Source organism: Rana temporaria, chromosome 3, assembly GCF_905171775.1.
Source record: "Rana temporaria chromosome 3, aRanTem1.1, whole genome shotgun sequence".
NCBI classification, from domain to species: Eukaryota; Metazoa; Chordata; class Amphibia; order Anura; family Ranidae; genus Rana; species Rana temporaria.
In genome coordinates, this window is record NC_053491.1 from 120,990,784 (window position 1) to 121,012,322 (window position 21,539).

Here is a 21,539-nt window from a genome sequence, read left to right on the forward strand (position 1 = left end):
CTCCTCCATACTTGGAAGTGCCTATTCGCCAGTTTGTTCTATGAAGTGCAAACTTTGTCACTGTGCCCTGCATAGGCAAGGTCACAGTGTCTCAATAATTCAAAAGAATAAAAAAACTCTGTTTTGCTCAAACTGGTCACCCACCATCATGTAGGAAAACTATACAGTGTGGAGAAAAACTTGAAAACTTGCTTCCTGCAGGCCTTCACGAGCAGAATGTACCTGGTAGAAGAGCCCGACATGATGGGGAAAGCCTTTCTTACACCTCTGACTCGGGGGCCCTGATAGAACAGACAGGAGGTGCAGGAGTACAGAGTGGCACAAGTGCCTGTTGGTTTTGCTAACAGCAAGGCTTAACAGACACTCTGGATTAAGCAGGGGAAGACTGTCAGTAGACCAAATCGGGGCAGGAGTGCCAGATGGACACCAGAAGACAGGAGCAGGCTGGCACTGGCGACAGCAGACAGGTACAGGCTAAAAGCAGACAGGTGGTGAGCAGATGCCAGTGGAATATAGGCAGAGGCTTGCAGCAGGCAGTCCAGCAGTGATTGGGACAGAGTCAGACGAACCAGGGCATACACAGGCAAGCGGATCAGGTGCACGTATATAGGCAGGAGTGAAGTCCAGGTACAGGCTGAGTCGATAACAGTTCTGTAGCAGCAAGGGGCACAGGCAGAAATAAGGTCAGAGGCAAGCTGGGGCATGTGCTGGTGGAGTTCAGGAGTAGTCAAGGCAAGCTGGGTCAGTAAAATTAGCCAGATGCACAGTAACAGGTTGCAGGTATGCACAGGAACACTGTAGACAAGACTGCACTGAAACATAGCACAGGCTCAGTTTAAATGGCCCGCTTGGCACTAATGCAGATGTGCACGCATGTGCACGAATCTGCACGTGTATGCGTGCATGAGTACATGCACATTTTTTATGTACATGTAAAGGAATATGAATTAGCCTGAGCTTATGCACAGAAAGCTGTCCAGAACAGCAATTCTTTTTCCTAACACCTGGAAATGCTGGATATTGTCGCTGGCTGTGGGGGACAAAGGCGTTGAGTGGAAATGTAGAAAATTATTATTATATGGGAGGCATGGGGTGCTTTTCCCTGCATAGGAAATGTGACAGTGTTTTTTTTTAAGGAGGACTTCACCTACTTTAAAGTGGAAGTAAACCCTCCTATCGTTTTCAGCCAAGGAAGCGGCCATCTTGACCTCTGTTTAATCTGCAACTGCCATGATGCTGTACATGTGACCTGTTATGAAACCAGTCATTGGATGGTTTGGCAGTTTGGTTGAGAGCACAAACAAATGTAACAGCTAGCATTTCCGGCATGCCGGGAATGTTAACTGTTTATGTAACTATCAAATTGAAGGGTTTACTTCCACTTTAAAGCTAACATATTCTTTCAAATGGTATTGCATATTAACATTTTGTGATTTGCCAAATATGTTATCAGCACTTGAAATCTGTCATGCCACCTTACATTATTGTTTATGACCTCCCCCACATACAGGGGCAAACATTTTATTTCTGTCAAGCAAGCCATGGTCATATACTTTAATATATCAGTTTTTTTGTATGTGAGAAGCAGCAACATTTTTTTTCTACAATAAACTATTAATGATAAGTTGTGCTGGTTGAAACGTAACAATGTCTATTATATGTACAGCACTTGGCTTGTTAATAATGTTATCTGCAGTGTTATTCACATTTCTTTTATATAGCTATACAGTACTGTATACACATCAGTTTAGTCAAATACATATTTAAACATACAGGGTTTGGTAAAAAAAAAAAGAGAACTAGCCCTTTTTTAAATGTCCCTCGCAATCATAATTTTGTCAGTAGACTTTGAAGTGTCAGTCCACCAAAACAAATTATATATATATATATATATATATATATATATATATATATATATATATATATATATATATGTGTCAGTTTTTGGTAGATGCTGAAGAGGTTACAGTATATTTTTTCTATTAGGGACTCTGGTACTGAGCCCCTATGAATGACGCTATGAAGGTTGCCTTTGCTGACCTCTCATTCTAAAAATTAGAATTGCCTGGATGCAATGCTCGCTCTCTGGTTTTAAATATACTGTCACTGACCCAGAGAAAATATGCCGATAAGGGCTTCTGACTTCTATACTACTTTTCTAATTTGGATTAATTTGGATTTCTAATTTGGACACTGACTCAGAAAGTACTGAAGTCAATAATTACATTTATCAGCTAGGCAAATGGTGTCTTTAAATTAAGAAAATTAGCAATGACAGCCTATATATTCATTCCATGCCTTGATATCTAAATGTCTAGAAGGATTCGTTAATTTGGCTCAAATGTGGAAATCTTTTAATATTATCCTGTAAACTCGCTGTAGTAAAGATAATCACTGACAAAAATGGTACTATACATTACATGCGGGGGTCAGTACTTTTTAACTTTATTTTTACAGGTTTATTTATACATTTCTTTTTTCTTATCAGTTTTAGTGGGCTCTTCCACATAAGCCTCAATACCATATTTATCATGCTTTATGGTAATAATTAGCTCAAAAGGAAACACAATTTTTCATTTTAGCTGTGCATCTGGGCACACAGCCATAGAATAAATTTCTCGATGAACATTAATTTGTTTTTATAGGTACCTACATTGTGAAGTTGGAAACAAAAGCTGCTGCTGGAATCTGCATCTGGAATACAACATCTTTAGCTTCAGCTGCCCGATTCACCATGGTGCAGGACACAGCAGTGAATGCATAGCGTGATATAATGGTCGATTTCACAGTGAATTCAGAAACCAAGGGTTTGATTTCCTGGAAAAAAATAAAAGTTGTATATCAAGTCATGTCCAAATAATTTTTCAGCCAAGCATTGTTGTTTATTGTGAAAGTCATATAACATCTCCAGAAACAAGTGGATCCATTGTCCTAGCAAAAGAGGAAGTAGAGACAAGGGTTGACAAGGTGTCTCCGAGGATCCAATAGTATATAGCAGTGGTGGTCAACTTTCTTGACATAGGGTGCCTCAGGTGTGGCCCCTGACATCTCTAAAGGGGCTGCACAGAATATTCAGTGAATGTACTGGTATAAGAATTGTTAGTGATAGCAACATTCAATAGAAGATGGTCAGGGCTCTATACATGCAACAGAAGATGGGTAGAAACTCCGAACATGCAACAGAAGATGGTAACCGGCTTCAACCATGCAACAGAATATGGTCAGAGAATTTGAATATGTAACAGAAGTTGGTCACAGGCTCCAAACATGCAACAGAATATGGTCAGAGAATTTGAATATATAACAGAAGATGGTCACAGGCTCTGAACATGTTATAGGAGATGGTCATAGCTCCAAACATGCAACAGGATATAGTCAAAGGCTCTGAACATGCTTATAGAGATGGTCAGAGGCTCAGAACATGTTATAGGAGATAGTTAAAATGTAGACATGCTGAAGGATTTGTTGGAGACTGGGGCTACATTTTACACCTACTACATGTTATACCATTTTGTAAATCTTGTGACCAACTGATGGTCCGTTGCATTATTATTACATTATTATTACTTAATATCTAAAGCCAAAACCTTTTTGGATAGAGTAAGGAATGATTAGCCACTTTTTTGGGCAACTGTGCCCCACTTGAGAATTTTTTTCTCTACTCCTGACCCTGTAGACACATCAGGAAATAATAAATCTTTGCAAAGTGAGGTAAGTACTCTCTTAGACAAATGTCACCAGAACAAGTTTAACTACTAAAAATAAACATTTTGGATAGGCTTTCACTTCCAGTGCTAGTGACCTAGTCACTTTCAGTGCAAGCCACCAGGACAAATAGAGCAAATCTCCCAAAGGGGAACACAAATATTAATGGAAACCTAACAGGGGGTCTAACCCCTTTGCTATTCTATCAAAGCTTATAAAAAGTTTTGCTTTTAGATACACTTAAATAAATGTGGACAAAAAGTATGGGTTTTTAAAAACAACTCTAAAATTATATTAATATTAATTAGGGATGCACCGATATATAGCAGAAAATAGCTGTTTTGGGGAAATGCCGAAACAACTAAATAATTGCCGATAATGAGCCACCTCCACAATCTGCATGTACCAGGCAGCGTCAGCCATCACGCTGCGGCTGCCAGTGCCACTAACACTTCCCTCCGGCTCCTCATTTGTTTAGAGCGGCCCTGCTCCCCTCCCAGCGGAGTGACGTATCTCAGGGGTCATGGCCATAGGTGGGAGGGGATGGGAGGAGAAGCATGGGAGGAGCCGAGCCCAAGGAGATCGGCTGTTCAAGTTCCAAGAGGTGGCGAAGCCAGCGCCGCCAAGGAGGAACAAGAACAACTATACAGACGATACAGTCAGTGCCACCACCATTGCCAGCAAGTTCAACAAGTAAGATTAAGACACAAACACTACTAAGGCATATTAGGCTGAGATGCAAAGGGAATGTATGTTATGCAGCCATCTGACTACAGTGCAGTTTGATGTATGCAGATTATGAACTGCGACTGTCATTTTGATTTTTTTAATATGCAGCATAGCGGGGGGGGGGGGGGGTGGTAAATGTACTGTCTGCCACCACTGGTCATAGTAACTGATGTAATAAATCAGTAAAGCTAAATAAAATGTCTCATGTAATACATACAATTATTTAAAAAAAAATGAAATAGGGGAAAAAAAGAAAAGTAATTTTCGGTTTCGGTTTCGGTTTCGGCCTGACATTTTTTTTTTATTTCGGTTTCGGTTCTGAAATTTCCATTTCGGTGCACCTCTAAAATAATAATAGTAGTAGTAGTATATAGGGCTGTAGTAGTATATAGGATTTATATACCGCCAACACTTTACAAAATAAGGGGATACAGTACAGCTTCAATACATTGCAAGACAAGAGGGGCTCTGCTTGTGAGAGCTTACAATGTTATTAATAACTTTTTATGCTTTCATTTTTTTTAATGTACAGATTTCGTCTTACTCTGTAAAACTTATGAGGGGCCTATTATGATTTTTTTTTACAACCAGGATTGCTCTTTATTTTACATATGTGTGGTACAATAATAGCAAGTATCAGACCGATACAAACCAGCATAAAGACAAACATCCCAGCTATATACAGTAATACAGGCTTCTCATACAAATATATGAACATAGAGGTCTCCATAAAACAGAGGTAGTGTAAAGGAAATCTGTTTGAAAAAAGAACTACCCATAAAACAGTCAACAACATTTCAGAACACAAAACCTTTGATGATGGAAAACAAAAAGGGAAGTACTACTCATTACGGCAACCATGGCTGCCAAATCCTGTTATATTCGTTAGGGCAATTTCTACTAATCAACAAAATATAAAGTTCAGAGCAACTAGCAACAATATATCAAACATAAAAGTGAATAAATATAAATAACTGTGCATCAATATATTCTAAAGGCAAAATTGCTACAATCAAAAAAAGCGGTAACGATCAGTCCAAAAAACAAAGGGCCAGATTCACAGTGGAGATACAACGGCGTATATGCTGATACGCCGTCGTATCTCTGTTTCTATCTATGCGACTGATTCATAGAATCAGTTACGCATAGATAGCCAGAAGATCCGACAGGTGTAATTGTTTTACACTGTCGGATCTTAGGATGCAATACCGCGGCCGCCGCTGGGGGGAGTTTGCGTCGTAAACCAGCGTCGGGTATGCAAATTAGGAGTTACGGCGATTCACGACGGATTTTCGCGTTCGCTACGTCGCCGCTAGTCTAGTTTCCCGTCGCAAAGTTAGTCGTCGTTTTAGGTGCCCTAACTTTAGTCAGCAAGCGTATTGCTGTGTAAAGTATGGCCGTCGTTCCCGCGTCGAAATTTAAAAATCAACGTCGTTTGCGTATGCAGTCCGGGAATACGGAATTACGATACGCACGTCGCCGTTCGAAAAAATGAGTCACGGCGCGCAATGCACGACGGGAGTTCGGAAACGGAGCATGCGCGGTAGGTCCGGCGCGGGAGCGCGCCTAATTTAAATGGCACACGCCCATTTAAATTGGAGGCCGTCGGCGTAGGTTTTCATCGCAAGTGCTTGGTGAATCAGGCACTTGCGATGAAAAATTGCGGCGGTGTAACGTATCTACGATACGTTACGCCGCCGCTCTTCTATGTGAATCTGGCCCAAAACGCTTATAGTGACTTGACAGTTGATTGTGCTGTTAAATGAAACAAAATACTGTGATCTTCAACCTCCATGCTAGAAAACAAATGTGCTCATCAATAATCCTCCAGCAGTGAATGGATGGCCCCTCACCTTATACTTAGACCCCTGTTTCACCAGTGGTGTTTGATATATTGTTGCTAGTTGCTCTGCACTATATATTTTGTTGATTTATATTGAAGTGAGTGTGAACACTTTTAAATGATAGGCAGCCACAAGTATTTCACATTAGCCACTTGTTTTGTATATTTAATACAGCAAACCGTTTACATTTTATTATTTGCACTTAATTATTTGTGGCAATAAAGGTAGAGGTTTATTTCGGAATTTCTACTAATATATGTTAGTTTGTACATAGGCAGCACCACATTAATTGCAGACACCCACAATGCCAGCAAGGGAGGGGAGGGAGAGGCCCACCTGCAGAGGTTTTTCTCCTAGGCATAATACAGTAGGTAAGAAACCAATAATTCCGTATTCCTGGGTCTCTGGTCATCATCCTGAATGCCTAATAAAGCTAAGTCAGGGGATACCAGGAGGGACAGTTGTAGATGGGTATTAATAGGGTCAAAGACCTCTGTCTAGAACTGGGCCACCTTAGGGCAGATCCAAAACATGTGAAAAAAGGCACCAATTGAGGAGTGACAGCGGGTACAGTCAATCTTTGTGGATAGATTTTATGCAACCTCTGAGTTGTGTGGTACACTCTATGCAGAAATGTAATGAGAGATCTATTCTACATAAAATTCCAAGCTTGCTTTAGGTGTAAACAGAAATACCCTTGCACAATATTATGCACACTTTTGGGTAGATTCACGTAGGAGAGCGCATCTTTGTGCGGGCGTAACGTATCCTATTTACGTTACGCCTCTGCAACTTTGACAGGCAAGTGCAGTATTCACAAAGCAAAGTTGCGGCGGCATAGCGTAAATAGGCCAGCGTAAGCCCGCCTAATTCAAATGTGGAAGATGTGGGAGTGTGTTATGTAAATTTATTGTGACCCCACGTAAATGACGGTCCGTCCGTGAAAGTATCCCAGTCCGCATGCTCCAAATGAACCCGCAAAAATTCAGTGCTTTCGACGTGAACGTAAATTACGCACAGCGCTATTCGCGAACGACTTACGCAAACGACGTAATCGACGTACAATTCGACGCAGTCCCGACGTCCATACTTAACATTGGCTGCGCCTCATATAGCAGGGGTAACTTTACGCCGGAAAAAGCCTTACATAAATGGCGTATCTGTACTGCGACGACCGGGCGTACGTTCGTGAATAGGCGTATCTAGCTGATTTACATATTCTAGGAGTAAATCAGCGTACACGCCCCTAGCGGCCAGCGTAAATATGCAGTTAAGATACGATGGCGTAAGAGACTTACGCTGGTCGTATCTTAGAGAAATTCTGGCGTATCTGATACTTTGAATCAGGCGCCAGAATACGACGCCTCACACTCAGAGATACGACGGCGTATCTGGAGATACGCCGTCGTATCTCCTACGAGAATCTGACCCTTTATATCTAACTAAAATAAAATGAATAAATTCTCAATTCATTCATTTTATTTTAGTTAAATATTTCTAACATTGTTTTCTCGGTCGCACACATATTATTTTTAATAACAGAGTTCTAAGGGCTGTTGCACACAGTTATCCATAGTGTTTACTTATATTTCAGTTTCCAACAGTTAAGTCTAAGCTAATGAAAGATGATATCTGATACTAATTCTGTTTGCTAGGGGCTAAAGTGTATTGGTAATTGGCTTGTTAATAATGACATTAGTTGTTCACTTGAATTACATTTCATATAGGATAGAGGAGAAGATAGATGAATGTATAAGAATGAAGTTATTGTAGCACTTACTCTTCTTGAAGAAAAAGGGATTTGCCTTGGAACCCGGGATGCAACCTACAGCAGGAGAAAAGAAAAACATTAAATGTTAAAAATATATTTGTTAATGACTGCATATGGTAATAATGTTTTTATATCATCTAAAAGCTGTACAATACAGAAGCATTTATTGTAAATGTATATTTGTAGCAATAAAAATTTTTCGTTTTTTGGATAGAGTAGAGGAATTAGTAGAATTTTGGTTTAAAATTGTAATTTTAAGAACGTTAAATGATGTTTGTTATTGACCACCATGGAGAGAAAGTTTGAAGGAGCGGATGGGAAATTTCTCTCAAACTAAGGAATTCCTAATAGTGAATGTAGTTATTGTTTGGAAATTACATTTATTCCAACATTGAATTTTAAAAGCAAATTCAGTTTTGAAGTTTTTTCAAACAACATTTGTCAAGTCATTAAAAGTACAGAAAATTTTATTTTACAATAGTTCGTAAAGAATTTCTAGGGTATGGCCAGATTTATACTGCTGGCTGTGTCCCCCCCTAAGGAGATTCGTCCACTTAATTTGTTCTTGTAAAACTCCCCAATATGACAAAGACAGCAAAAAAAATAAAAAAAATATTATCATTATCAACCACTTAACCCCCGGATTATATTGCTGGTCAAAGACCAGAGCACTTTTTGTGATTCGGCACTGCATCACTTTAACTGACAATTGCGCTGTCGTGCGACGTGGCTCCCAAACAAAATTGGCGTCCTTTTTTCCGCACAAATAGAGCTTTTTTTTGGTGGTATTTGATCACCTCTGCGGTTTTTAGTTTTTGCGCTATAAACAAAAATAGAGCGTCAATTTTGAAAAAAATAATTATTTTTTACTTTTTGCTGTAATAAATATCCCCCAAAAATATATATAAAAAATGTTTTCTTCAGTTTAGGCCGATACGTAGTCTTCTACATATTTTTCGTTAAAAAAAAATCGCAATAAGCGTTTATTGATTGGTTTGCGCACAAGTTATAGCGTTTACAAAATAGGGGGTATTTTTATGGCATTTTTATTAATATTTTTTTTTTACTAGTAATGGCGGCGATCAGCGATTTTTTTTCGGTACTGTGACATTATGGTGGACACTTCGGACACTTTTGACACATTTTTGGGACCATTGGCATTTTTATAGCGATCAGTGCTATACAAATGCATTGGATTACTATAAAAATGCCACTGGCAGTGAAGGGGTTAACACTAGGGGGCAGGGAAGGGGTTAAGTATGTTCCCTGGGTGTGTTCTAACTGTAGGGGGGGTGGCCTCACATTGTATGAACAGAAGATCAGAATTTCTCTCCCTGACTCCCTGTTTACACACACAGCTCCCGGTCCCCGCTCTGTAACGAGCGATCGCGTGTGCCCCTAGTGGCCTGCGCGAGAGCCGACATATAGCTACGGGCTCTCGTGCAGGGGAGCCGACCTGCCGCCGTAAAATGACGGCGGCTGGTCGGCAAGTAGTTAATTAATCAATCTCTACTCTACCCAAAACTATAGATAGTAATACAAGGGTATGGGTATCTTCTCTTTCCACATCTACAATTAAAGTGTTACTAAAACCACAACAGTAAAGTCTGTATATGCAGTAAAACATGCTTATTATACTCACTGTGGAACCTGAGGGGTTAATCCTCTACAATGTGTAAAATTGCTGTTTGATCCTGTCTTCTCTGATCATCTCCTTCTCCCACTGACTCCAATATATTTTCTGATATTTACAGAGCCATGGGACAGGCTGCACATGCTCAGTTTGGTGTGTATTGCTAGAGAATTGATTATTTTTTCTGAGGAGAGTGCATGTGATCAGCACAGGGCCAATCGGCACTGTCCAGAAAGAGAGTCAGGGGTCCTGCATTCTCATAGGATGATTGTGAGAAAATGAAAACTTCTCCAAAAGCTTTAACCAGACACACTCATTGAAGTCACAAGACTGCTCTAACTTCTGGTGAAAAGGGTATTTAGCAGTTTATTTTTACTAAAATAACTGCGTTTCCATGTTCTGTGTACTGTGGGAGACCAAATATGGTGAATGCAGGGTTCCTGGATTTAGTAACACTTTTAGGCTGCATTCACACCTGAGCGTAGGGCGTTCGGTCGTTTTTTCGGGCGTTTTTTTTCGCGCGTATTCATGCTTATTTGCGCGTTTGCATACAGCGTCGTGCAACGTTTTTGTACTTCGGCGTTTCTTATTTTAGCCAATAGGAAAAATTATCATCTTTTCATCACTTGTTGCTATGTTGGTAGATTTTTTTTTATCTTCTGCATGGGCGACAAGTTCTATTGATTAAAGCGACGAAACGCCCATAGCAAACGCCCGTTGTCGCGCGATACGCTCAATACGCGCGTTTCCCATTACTTTCTATGGGGGAAAAAAAACGCTCAAACGCCGCTGTCGCGCGATTCGCGCGACAAAAAAAGGTCCGGGACTTGTTTGAGCTTCGCGCGACAGGCGTTTGGGCGTTCAGGCGTTCAGGTGTGAACAGTCACCATAGGGAATAATGTTAATTCTCCCCTCTGGCGTTTGTGAGCAGTGCGCTTCAGGCGTAAAAACGCCTAGGTGTGAATGGGGCCTAAGAGGTTTAAAACAATTCTTTAAAGTAGACAAATCTATAAAATTCAATCTGAGTATATAATGAAAAAACACACATAAGCAAAAGTTTTAGGTGAAACAGAGTTTGAACAAATGGATAGCTTGAAAGATATGTGCAGCCGACGTTACTTGTGACATCTCCAATAAGAGTTGACATCTGTCGTACCCCTACTTTGCTGCAAGCTTTTGTTTTATTCTTTAGTGAAATAAATGGCTTAACAGGCCATTAGGGGAGATCAGAAAATATAGTAGCTGAAGGCAGGAAAAGCTGAAATCTGCATATCCCTTTAGTCGCCATATTTAGGGCTGCTGATAGTCCTGTTGTACTGGGCACAGGCCCCAGTAGCTAAACAAGAGGGCCCAGGGCAGCTTTATTGTTCATTTCTGCCTAAATAAATTAAATAGATTTTACTAGACCACACCCTCACTCCTACTTGCTTACCAGGGCTTAAATTACATTTCCATAGGCCCCATCAGGTTAACAGAGGGGCCCAGGAGGTGGGAGCAGAGGAAATACTTTGTTTTTCATTTTCGGGGGTTCGGGGGGAATAAAGTCAGTGCTGCTTTACCACTGCACCCCGTGGGGGTAGGTAGGGTATAGGCATGGTTATTCTAACAGCATCCCTGACCATATGTATGGGTCTAGAAATGCAAAACAAATCCCTGAGCACCCACCAAGATGGCTACACAAAGTGAGGCACATTTCAAAACAAGACATTTTAACACATGATTTTCTCTAATGGGAACTTCTGCCTAAATTTTTTCATTATATGTTTAGTTTGAATTTCCCTGCTTTGTGACGGGTGTTCATTTTAATAAGGAGGCAGAGACCATGTGAATAAAGATGTGTAATTTAACTACTTTAGACCCGGCATATAGTCAAAAGACGGCGACCAGGTGGCTCTATATATCCGGGACGCCGTCTTTTGACGTCCTCGCGTCCTCCGGCCACTGGGGGGCGCGCGCACCCGGCACGTCCCCGAGATGCTGATGCGCGTGCCTGGCGGCCGCGATGTCCGCCAGGTACCCGCGATCGGCAATGACAGAGCAGGGACGTTGAGCTCTGTGTGTAAACACAGAGCTCCACATCCTGTCAGGAAGAGGAAACAGATGCTGTGTCCCTTGTACATAGGGACACAGCATCGGTCACCTCCCCCAGTCAGTCCCCCTCCCCCCACAGTAAGAATCACTCCCAGGATACACATTTAACCCCTTCCTCGCCCCCTAGTGTTAACCCCTTCCCTGCCAGTCACATTTATACAGTAATCAATGCATTTTTATAGCACTGTTCGCTGTATTATATGAATGGTCCCAAAAATGTGTCAAAGTGTCCGATGTGTCCGCCGCAATATCGCAGTCCTGCCAAAATTCGCAGATCGCCGTATTACTAGTAAAAAATAAAAAATAATAAAAAAAAATGTCAGAATTCTATCCCCTATTTTTTGTGCAAACCAATCACTATACGCTTATTGCGATTTTTTTTTTTTTACCAAAAATATGTAGAATACGTATCGGTCTAAACTGAGAAAATAAATATATATTTTTTTTTTAAAAAATGCGATATTTATTATAGCAAAAAGTAAAAAATATTGTGTTTTTTTTTCAAAATTGTCACCCTTTTTTTGTTTATAGCGCAAACAATAAAACTTGCAGAGGTGATCAAAGACCACCAAAAGAAAGCTCTATTTGTGGGAAAAAAGGGACGTAAATTTTATTTGGGAGGCACGTCGCACGACCGCGCAGTGCTGAAAGCTGAAATTTCGCCTGGGCAGGAAGGGGGTATATGTGCCCAGTAAGCAAGTGGTTAAAAACTAAAAAGCACACAACTTCAGTCATGGTGCTCCAAAAGATGGCGGGAAATTGCCATGTATAATTAGACTTGCAATGGAAATGTAGAAGTAATGTTATAAAACCCAATACAGCACAATCATCCTGAGTCTGAGCCAGCCCTTATTATAATCTGTCTTAATGTTTATAAACCATCTGGCATAACGCTGTCTCACTCACTAAATTATTATGTAAGATATATTTAGCTTACACATACAAGTCAAAGCAAGAAGAATGGTCAGGAGAAAATATGCCCCTGCAATATACACAATTCCCCATATTTCTGACACAACTGCATACCACCCTAAAGCAGCCCATAGATGATTCAGTTTTTTTCATTCAACCAGTGGATTGAACAAAAAAAACTGACCGGTCCCCCATAACTCATTCAAGGTCAATAGGGGAATCACGCTGCTCTGATGATGGGGAGCCAGCAGTGCTGATCGAGCACCATTTATCCAACAGGCTGGATGTACAGAAGTAGAACGGCCATGCATGAATCGAAATTTGGCTGGTCCCTGCTGAACCGGCTGAATCTCCATCTATGTATGGCCGACTTAACTCCATATAGCTATTTTTACATTACAATAAAAAGTGGACCTAACCCAAAGGAGGTACCTACTGTCTTATTGGGAACATCTAGAAATGGTAATTGTGTCTAAGCAGTATCATTTCACTAGAATTCCTCTGGAAAAAATTGCAGTGGACGTCTTGTTCCTTGAGCCTTATAGCTTTATGTCTGCAGTGTAACATTTAAGACCCTGCTACGCTCATGAGTTGGAAGTAATATTTGGTGATGTCACTACTATGCGGCTCACAGGTTTTTTTGCTGGAGAAGGATTGGTACTTACAGTTCAAGGATTACCCAGTTTCTGCTTCATTCATTCAGACAATTTTAAGACTTTTTTGGTATCCTTGTACTCAATACACTTTTTTCCCCTGAAAATTTGCATTTGATAAACTGTTGCGCAAATATTGTGTGAAAAAAAAGAACTACCATCATTTTATTCTACAGTGTCTCTGCTCTCTGAAAATGTAAAATTGGAGTTTTATAGGTAGATACAGGTAGAGTTAGGCCGACTTATCAGTAGCTAAGTGGACCTAACTCAGAATCTACGCCGACTTATGTTTAAGCGTATGCTCAAACAGAGATACGCTTAAACATATCTAAGATACGACGGCCTGCGCCGTCCTATCTTAGATTGCAATATTTTGGATGGCCGCTAGGTGGCGCTTCCATTGCGGTCGGCGTAGAATATGTAAATGAGTTGATACGCCGATTCACGAACGTACTCCCGGCCGCCGCAGTCAATTTACGCCGTTTCCGTAAGGCCTAAAGTTATTCCATCTATTAGGTGGAATAACAATGTTAAAGTATGGCCGCCGTTCCCGCCGGGAGATTCAAATTTTTTACGTTGTTTGCGTAAGTCGTCCGCAAATCGGGATTTACGTCATTTACGTCCACCTCAAAATCAATAGGCCCGTGCGGCGTACTTAGCCGCAATGCACACTGGGAAATGTAGGCGCCCGGCGCATGCGCAGTTAAAAATAAATGTAAAAAACGCGAGGTCAAGCCTCATTACCATTAAACACGCCCCCCTCCAAGACATTTGAATTTGGCGTCCTTACGCCCGCCCGCTTTAGGCTACGCCGCCGTATATTGGCAGGCAAGTACATTGAGAATCATGTACTTGCCTAGCTAACTTACGGCGGCGTAGCCTAAACAGGCTAAGCTACGCCGCCGCAAGTTTACACCCAGGTACCTGAATCTACCTATTAAAGTACAAAATGCTGATTTTAAAGGATTAGTTCACCTTTACCAAAAAAAACTGCCTATGCAGATAAAAACAAGCTGTGCAGCTTTGACGAAAGTTGAATAATGCCCTTACTCTTTAGGCCATTTATGTACCTCATGAAGCCAGACTGGAATACTTCTAAGACATTGCTATGGACTGTTGCTAAGAGAAGACCAGTGTTACTGCTCACCTCCACTATTACAAGTGAGCCCTTTTTTTGATTCAAACTCCCTCACATGCAAAATCTGTTCCCTGACACAGTAGCTCTGAGCTCAGCATTTGAGATGATGAAGGCGAGCAGTAACACTAGGCCTTTCTTAGCAACCTTCCTTACCAATGTCTTAGAAGGTAGCCAATCAGTGAGTACGCAAATGGCCTACACCTATAGCAAGGACATTATTCAACTTTGGTCAAAGCTGCACAGCTTCCTTTTATCTACAGATACCTCTTATCTACATTGGCAGTGAAGTAAGACAGGTGGGTATATACTGTATTTGCTCATCCTTCCACACATGAATCATTCCAATGCCACAATGCACTGCTGATAATGACCGTGGCACGTCTGATTCCTCACTCTACACCAACTACACAAAAGAAATGGTGGAACAGAAACCAACTTTTGGACTATATTCGAACTAGAAGTGACAATTTTACATCTATAGGAGCTGGCAGACACCCACCAGACCCCCAATTTAGTTGACAACCTTAAAGTGGAGTTCCACCCATAAATATAACATTACATCAGTAGTTTTAAAAAAATGTCATTAGTCCTTTACGGAAATTTTTTTTTTTTTTAGATGCCTTCAAAGTGTTGTTGCTAGGCAGAATAGTTAATCTTCCCACTTCCTGTACCTAGGTGCTTAATGCACCGCACAGACTCCTGGGAATGTAGTGGGTGTAACTTTCCAGGAGTCTGTGCACTCCCCAGTCTCAAAGAATCATGTGACTTGGACAGCACAGGTGCTGAAACCTGATCTGACACTGCTTGTGCAGCACTGAGCATGTGTGAGATCTGCAAGGCTGAAATCCAGGAAGTCATACAGTCTGGCTTCATGATGCCCACACTTAAGATGGCCCCAGTCAATTTCTATTTTATAAAGTGTCTAAATGCTGTAACAACCTAACAAAACGGACCTTAGTTTACAGACTAACTTTACTAGAATACATTAAGCTTGTGTATTACAGGGGTATTTATATTTAAAAAGTGAAATTGTGGCCAGAACTCCGCTTTAATCTGTTTCAAATGCTTTTGTACCCATTGAGTGGTGCTGGTAGCATTTACCTGCTTCCCTCTCCAAAGAATCGAAATGGAATCTTTAAAGCGATAGTAAAGTCTGCTTTGTTATTTTTACCTACAGGTAAGTTTATAATAAAGCTTACCTGTAGGTAAGATAAATATCTCCTAAAAGTGCACCAGTTAGGGGGATATTCACTTTTTTGGCAGCCGGTGATGGCAACGGCACATGCACTCTGAGGGACGGCATACCCGTGCCATTTTTTCAGAGCACTGTGCCATGGTCGGGACTCCCGCATGCATGCACGGGAGTGACATCATAGCGGCTGAGCCAATTAAGCTGCTGGAGCCCACAAACCCAGGAGGAAGACCAGGAGAAGATGGAATACCCATCAGTGGTGACAGAGCACCGCTGGAGGGCTTTGTTCTAAGGTAAGTATTTGATAATGTGCTAGTATGTGATGAATACTAGCACATTATGCAATTACCTTGCCGGGGATTTTTTTTGTCATGGACGTGGTTTACTACTGCTTAAACCAAGTGAGCATTTGTGTTTTTAGCAACAGAGTCTATTTATTACTCCTTTGTAGCTGGCTCATTCATGCATGCCCCACCTCCATCAGAGGTTACTGTTTTTATCTAATCAAAGAAAAAATTATTTAAAAATATGATTTATATTTTCCAGTTGTATTATGTCAATGCATGTACACAACTGAATTTTACTTTCCATGCTTTTACATGCACACAAATCAGTGGGGACCAATTTAAATGATAAATGTTGAAATGAGGTTTAACTGGACAAGTGCAGTCTCAGGGGAGCAAATGATAGCTGTATATCACACAGGGATCACTTTCAACATCTTTGGGTTTTGTATAACAGGTTGTAAAGTGTTATATCCAAAAGCATCACGTTATAGTGCGTTTGAAGCATGAACACTTTAATTGACTGTATAATATTTCCATCAGCACTCTGAAGTGCCCATGCAGCTAGGATGAGTTTACAACCCTAAACCTTTATACAGAGGATGGGAGAGGCTCACAGTACTATTCCGGCTGGCAGGATGTTTTCTCTAGACCAGTATCTCCCAACCTTTTTTCAATGAAGGCACCCGCCAAAATGATGTGCATCTAATTCTAAACTTCTAAAATTTTAAAACATTAATGTGACCCCGGCGCTGACAGAGAAGGGTAGGGGAAGGAAAAACAAGGACTATGATGTCTTTAGTTGTTAGGACACCAGCAGCTGGCCCTTACAGTGCCCTGGGTTGTAATGCTGCATAATAAAACCTATGGCTTTGAGTAGGGATGAGCCGAACACCCCCCCCCCCCCACCGTTCGGTTCGCACCAGAACCTTCGAACGGACCGACCGTTCACGCAAACATTTAGAACCCCATTGACGTCTATGGGACTCGAACGTTCGAATTCAAATGTGCTCATTTTAAAGCCTAATATGCAAGTTATTGTCGTAAAACGGGTTTGAGAACCCGGGTCTTGCCCCAGGGAACATGTATCAATGGAAAAAAAGTTTTAAAAACGGTCGTTTTTCTGGAACAGTGATTTTAGTGATGCTTATTGCTTAAAGTGAAAAAAAAAATGAAAAATTCCTTTAAATATCGTACCTGCTGGGTGTCTATAGTAGTGGCACGTGTTTAGAACTGTACCTGCACAAAATTAGATTACTATAAGAAAAAAGTCATTTAAAACTGCTTGCGGCTTTAATGTAATGTCTGGTCCCTGCAATATGGATGAAAATCATTGAGAAAAATATCACAGACACAGACAGTACACACACCACGTAGCTTTAGGTGTACACTGCAGAGAACACAGGCAGTACACACACCACGTAGCTTTAGGTGCACACTGCAGAGGACACAGGCAGTACACACCACGTAGCTTTAGGTGCACACTGCAGAGGACACAGGCAGTACACACCACGTAGCTTTAGGTGCACACTGCAGAGGACAATGGCAGTACACACACCACGTAGCTTTAGGTGCACACTGCAGAGGACACGGGCAGCACACACACCACGTAGCTTTAGGTGCACAGTGCAGAGGACACAGGCAGTACCCACCATGTAGCTTTAGGTGCACACTGCAGAGGACGCGGGCAGTACACACACCACGTAGCTTTAGGTGCACACTTCAGAGGACAATTGCAGTACACACACCACTTAGCTTTAGGTGCACACTGCAGAGGACACAGGCAGTACACCACGTGAGAAGACTGCAACTAGCACTAAACCCCCATAGCCATAATTGGCCAAAGCCACCCTGGCTTTGGCCAATTTTGGCTCTCCATTTTTTGCAAGCTGTGATTGGCCAAGCATGCGGGTCAAAGTGCATGCTTGGCCAATCATCAGCCAGCAATGCACTGCGATGCTGCAGTGAATTATGGGCCATGACACGCCACTCGAATTTGGTGCGTAATTCGACGAACGATCGAAAATACGATATTCGAGTCGAACATGAGTTTGACTCGAATACGAAGCTCATCCATAGCTTTGAGTAACAAAAACAGGCAGGTTTGTTAATAATATTTGGGTAACCTGGGGCAATTTTGAGGCATTTTGCCAAGGTACCCCTGAAAAACCCGGAAAACTAAAATGTGCTCTAGACAGACATTGTTCCCTGCTCTGTCCCTACTCACCAGGAATCTCTCCCTGTGCTATACACTTTCCCTCGAGTGCCCGAATGACACAGGTACCCTATTATAAAAGGTCCCACACCAAGATGGCTGCCTGAAGTCTAGAAAGCCGAACGGAGTCCATGAAGGGACGATTCCCTCAGAGACTCCACTTCATCTGTAATAATGGCACAGTGCCAAACACTGAACAGAGGGAAACCTGTACCTGCCTATAAGAAAAGAACTGTTCTTGCAACACTGCTTGGTAATTCAGTGCAGCAAAGGCTGTTCTGTCAGCTCAAACAATAATTTAGGAGCACACTGGACGTCTGTCAGATCCACAGGTATTTCTCTTTTTTTGTTAGGTATTAAACAAACAAAACATGGAATGATATACTGAATATGCTTTAAAAAAAAATCCCAGACGTACACTTAAAGGGGTTCTAAAGGCAGACAGTGTCTTACCTTAATGCATTCTGTGCATTAGGGTAAAAAAACCTTCTGTGTGCAGCCCCACCTTATACTTAACTGATCTTGATCCATTGGTGTACATGAGAGCAGCTGCTTTTCCCAGGTCTCTGGCCTAGTACACACGAGAGGATTTATCCGCGGATACGGTCCAGCGGACCGTTTCCGCGGATAAATCCTCTCGAGGATTTCAGCGGATTTGGATCCGATGCAGTGTACTCACCATAGGATCGAAATCCGCGCCGAAATCCCCTCGCGATGACGTGTCACGCCGTCGCCGCGATGATGACGCGGCGACGAGCGCGACGCTGTCATATAAGGAATTCCACGCATGCGTCGAATCATTACGACGCATGCGGGGGATCCCTGCGGACGGATCGATCCGGTGAGTCTGTACAGACCACCGGATCGATCCGCGGGAGCCAATTCAAGCGGATAGATTTGTAGACATGTCTACAAATTTTTATCTGCTGGAATTGGGAAATTTCCGCGGATAAATATCCGCAGGAATGTACACACCATAGAATCTGTCCGCTGAAACCGATCCGCTGAGATTTTTCAGCGGATGGATTCTATCGTGTGTACGGGGCCTAACTCTCTCTTCATTGACTGTGTGTGAATGGACAATGTTCATTCACAGGAGTGTGGCTTGACAGCAATTCTACTTGAGTGCCCCCATATGAAGATGCTTGCTATTGGGGGCACTCAGCAGAGGTGAAGAGCCAGGATCGCCAGTCGGGGACCCAAAAAGAAGAGGATCAGGGCTGCTCTGTCAACAGTCCTCTTATCACTCAGTTCTCAGACTCAGGCCCCGTACACACGACCAGTTTCCTCGGCAGAATTCAGCTTCCGACTGAGTTTCTGGCTGAATTCTGCCGAGGAAACTGGTCGTGTGTACACTTTCGGCCGAGGAAGCCGACGAGGAGCTCGGCGAGGAAATAGAGAACATGTTCTCTATTTCCTCGTTGTTCTATGGGAGCTCTCGTCCCGCCGAGCTCCTCGGCGGCTTCAGGGCTGAACTGGCCGAGGAACTCGATGTGTTTGGCACGTCGAGTTCCTCGGCCGTGTGTACGAGGCTTAAGAGCCAGCAGGGGACAGCTGAAACATTGGACTGATGCTGTAGCCATAAAAGTGAATATGACAAGACAAAGCAGAATGGCGCCCAAGAGGGTACTGAAACACACTTAAACAACTAAAAACAAACTAAAAGTCTATAAAATCCAGGAAGTATACAAATAGGAGAAAGGTAAGGTGAGCCAAAAGTGCAGCAGAAGATGCAAATGGTATATTTAATTAAAATTAGCCAAATGGTTACGCAAGTGTGTTCCATGCTGGTTCCAAGACGATGAGACGGATGTCTGGACAGTTGTTCATCTCCTCTCATGTCAACATCTACACACCACCATCCACCGCGGACCCACTGAGTGACCCCAGTATTATACTGTTATATGCCTAGTGACTTTTATAAAAGTGTAAGTAGCCATTTGGCTGATTTTTATTAAATATACCATTCATTGCATCTTCTGCTGCACTTAGTTTTTGGCGCACCTTGCCTTTCTCATACAAGTATGTGCATTTGTTTTTTGTTATTTCCCACCCTTCTCTTCTAAAATCTTTCTGTATACTATAAAAACAAAACAACAAACCATTAAAGACTTTAAAATAGAAATAATGGGAGCTCAATACTGTCACGTATTGTCATTTAAGTTTATAATAGAAGTTTGTTGGTAAATGTCATTCTTTTATGTAGCATTAAGACCTTGCTATCAGACTTAAGGGCACCAAACCAAAGCAACCTGTCTTTGTGTATGCAGATAAAAGCTTTGGCAGCTTGCTATCCATAGACACTGGATAACCACAGACGGATAAAAAAAGGATTTCCAACTACTGCTACTAAATGAAGTGGAAAAAACAACAAATGTGCATCTTCTCTGTATCAGAAGTTCAACACAATGGCAGCAGGGATTGTATTAATATGGTGTATGAACACTAAATTATATACAATATATACATAATTGTTTAATGCCAGGACTTGAGCTTATATATTTAGCATCCAGCCTTTCACGCTATGCAGAAGTTCTAAAATTACGTTAAAAAATGAAAATGTTAAATTCTAAATTGTCTACACATAAGTTGATTTACTTTCAATGAATCCCTGTGTTTCCAGAAGTTAAAGATTTTCCAGTCTACAAAAGGATGATGTACAGTAAGTATATCAGCTCTTCTATGCTGGGACATGAGCACATGTGCTTACTCGATTGGCACAATGTTTTACATCGATTGGCAGATACTTTGGGGCAGATCCACAGACAGAGTACGCCGGCGTATCTACTGATACGCCGGCGTACTTTCAAATTACCTGCGTCGTATCTTTGGTTTGAATCCTCAAACCAAGATACGACGGCATCTGGGTTAGATCCGACAGGTATACGTCCTTGTACACCTTTCGGATCTACGATGCAATACTTCGGCGTCCGCTGGGTGGCGTTCACGTCGTTTTCCGCGTCAGGTATGCAAATTAGTTATTTCCGTCGATCCATGAACGTACGAGCGGCCGGCGCATTTTTTTTACGGCGTCTCTAGTCGGCTTTTTCCGGCGTATAGTTAAAGCTGGTATTTTGTGGTGTATAGTTAGATTTGCCATGTTAAGTATGGCCGTCGTTCCCGTGTCGAAATTTGAATTTTTTTTTTTTGCGTAAGTCGTCCGTGAATCGGGATGGACGTAATTCACAACTAAGTTAAAAAAATGACGTCGTTGCGACGTCATTTAGCGCAATGCACGGCGGGAAATTTAGAAACGGAGCATGCGCAGTTCATTCGGCGCGGGGACGCGCTTCATTTAAATGAAACACGCCCCCTAATCAGCGATTTGAATTCCGCCGCCAGAGATACACTACGCCGCCGTAACTTACGTCG

The 21,539-nt window shown here is 41.9% G+C and overlaps 1 protein-coding gene across 1 annotated transcript in view; it reads right to left on the minus strand.

Annotated features, from left to right (window-relative positions):
* The window catches only part of ITIH5 (inter-alpha-trypsin inhibitor heavy chain 5), a 101,990-nt gene that overhangs the window by 67,713 nt on the left and 12,738 nt on the right, over positions 1–21,539 (minus strand). Inside the window, exons 2-3 of the mRNA XM_040343346.1 lie at positions 8,059–8,103; positions 2,654–2,817 (exon numbers count right to left, since the gene is read on the minus strand). Of these exons, the coding sequence (XP_040199280.1) occupies positions 2,654–2,817; positions 8,059–8,103 (209 nt within the window). The remainder of the gene's footprint in view (positions 1–2,653; positions 2,818–8,058; positions 8,104–21,539) is intronic.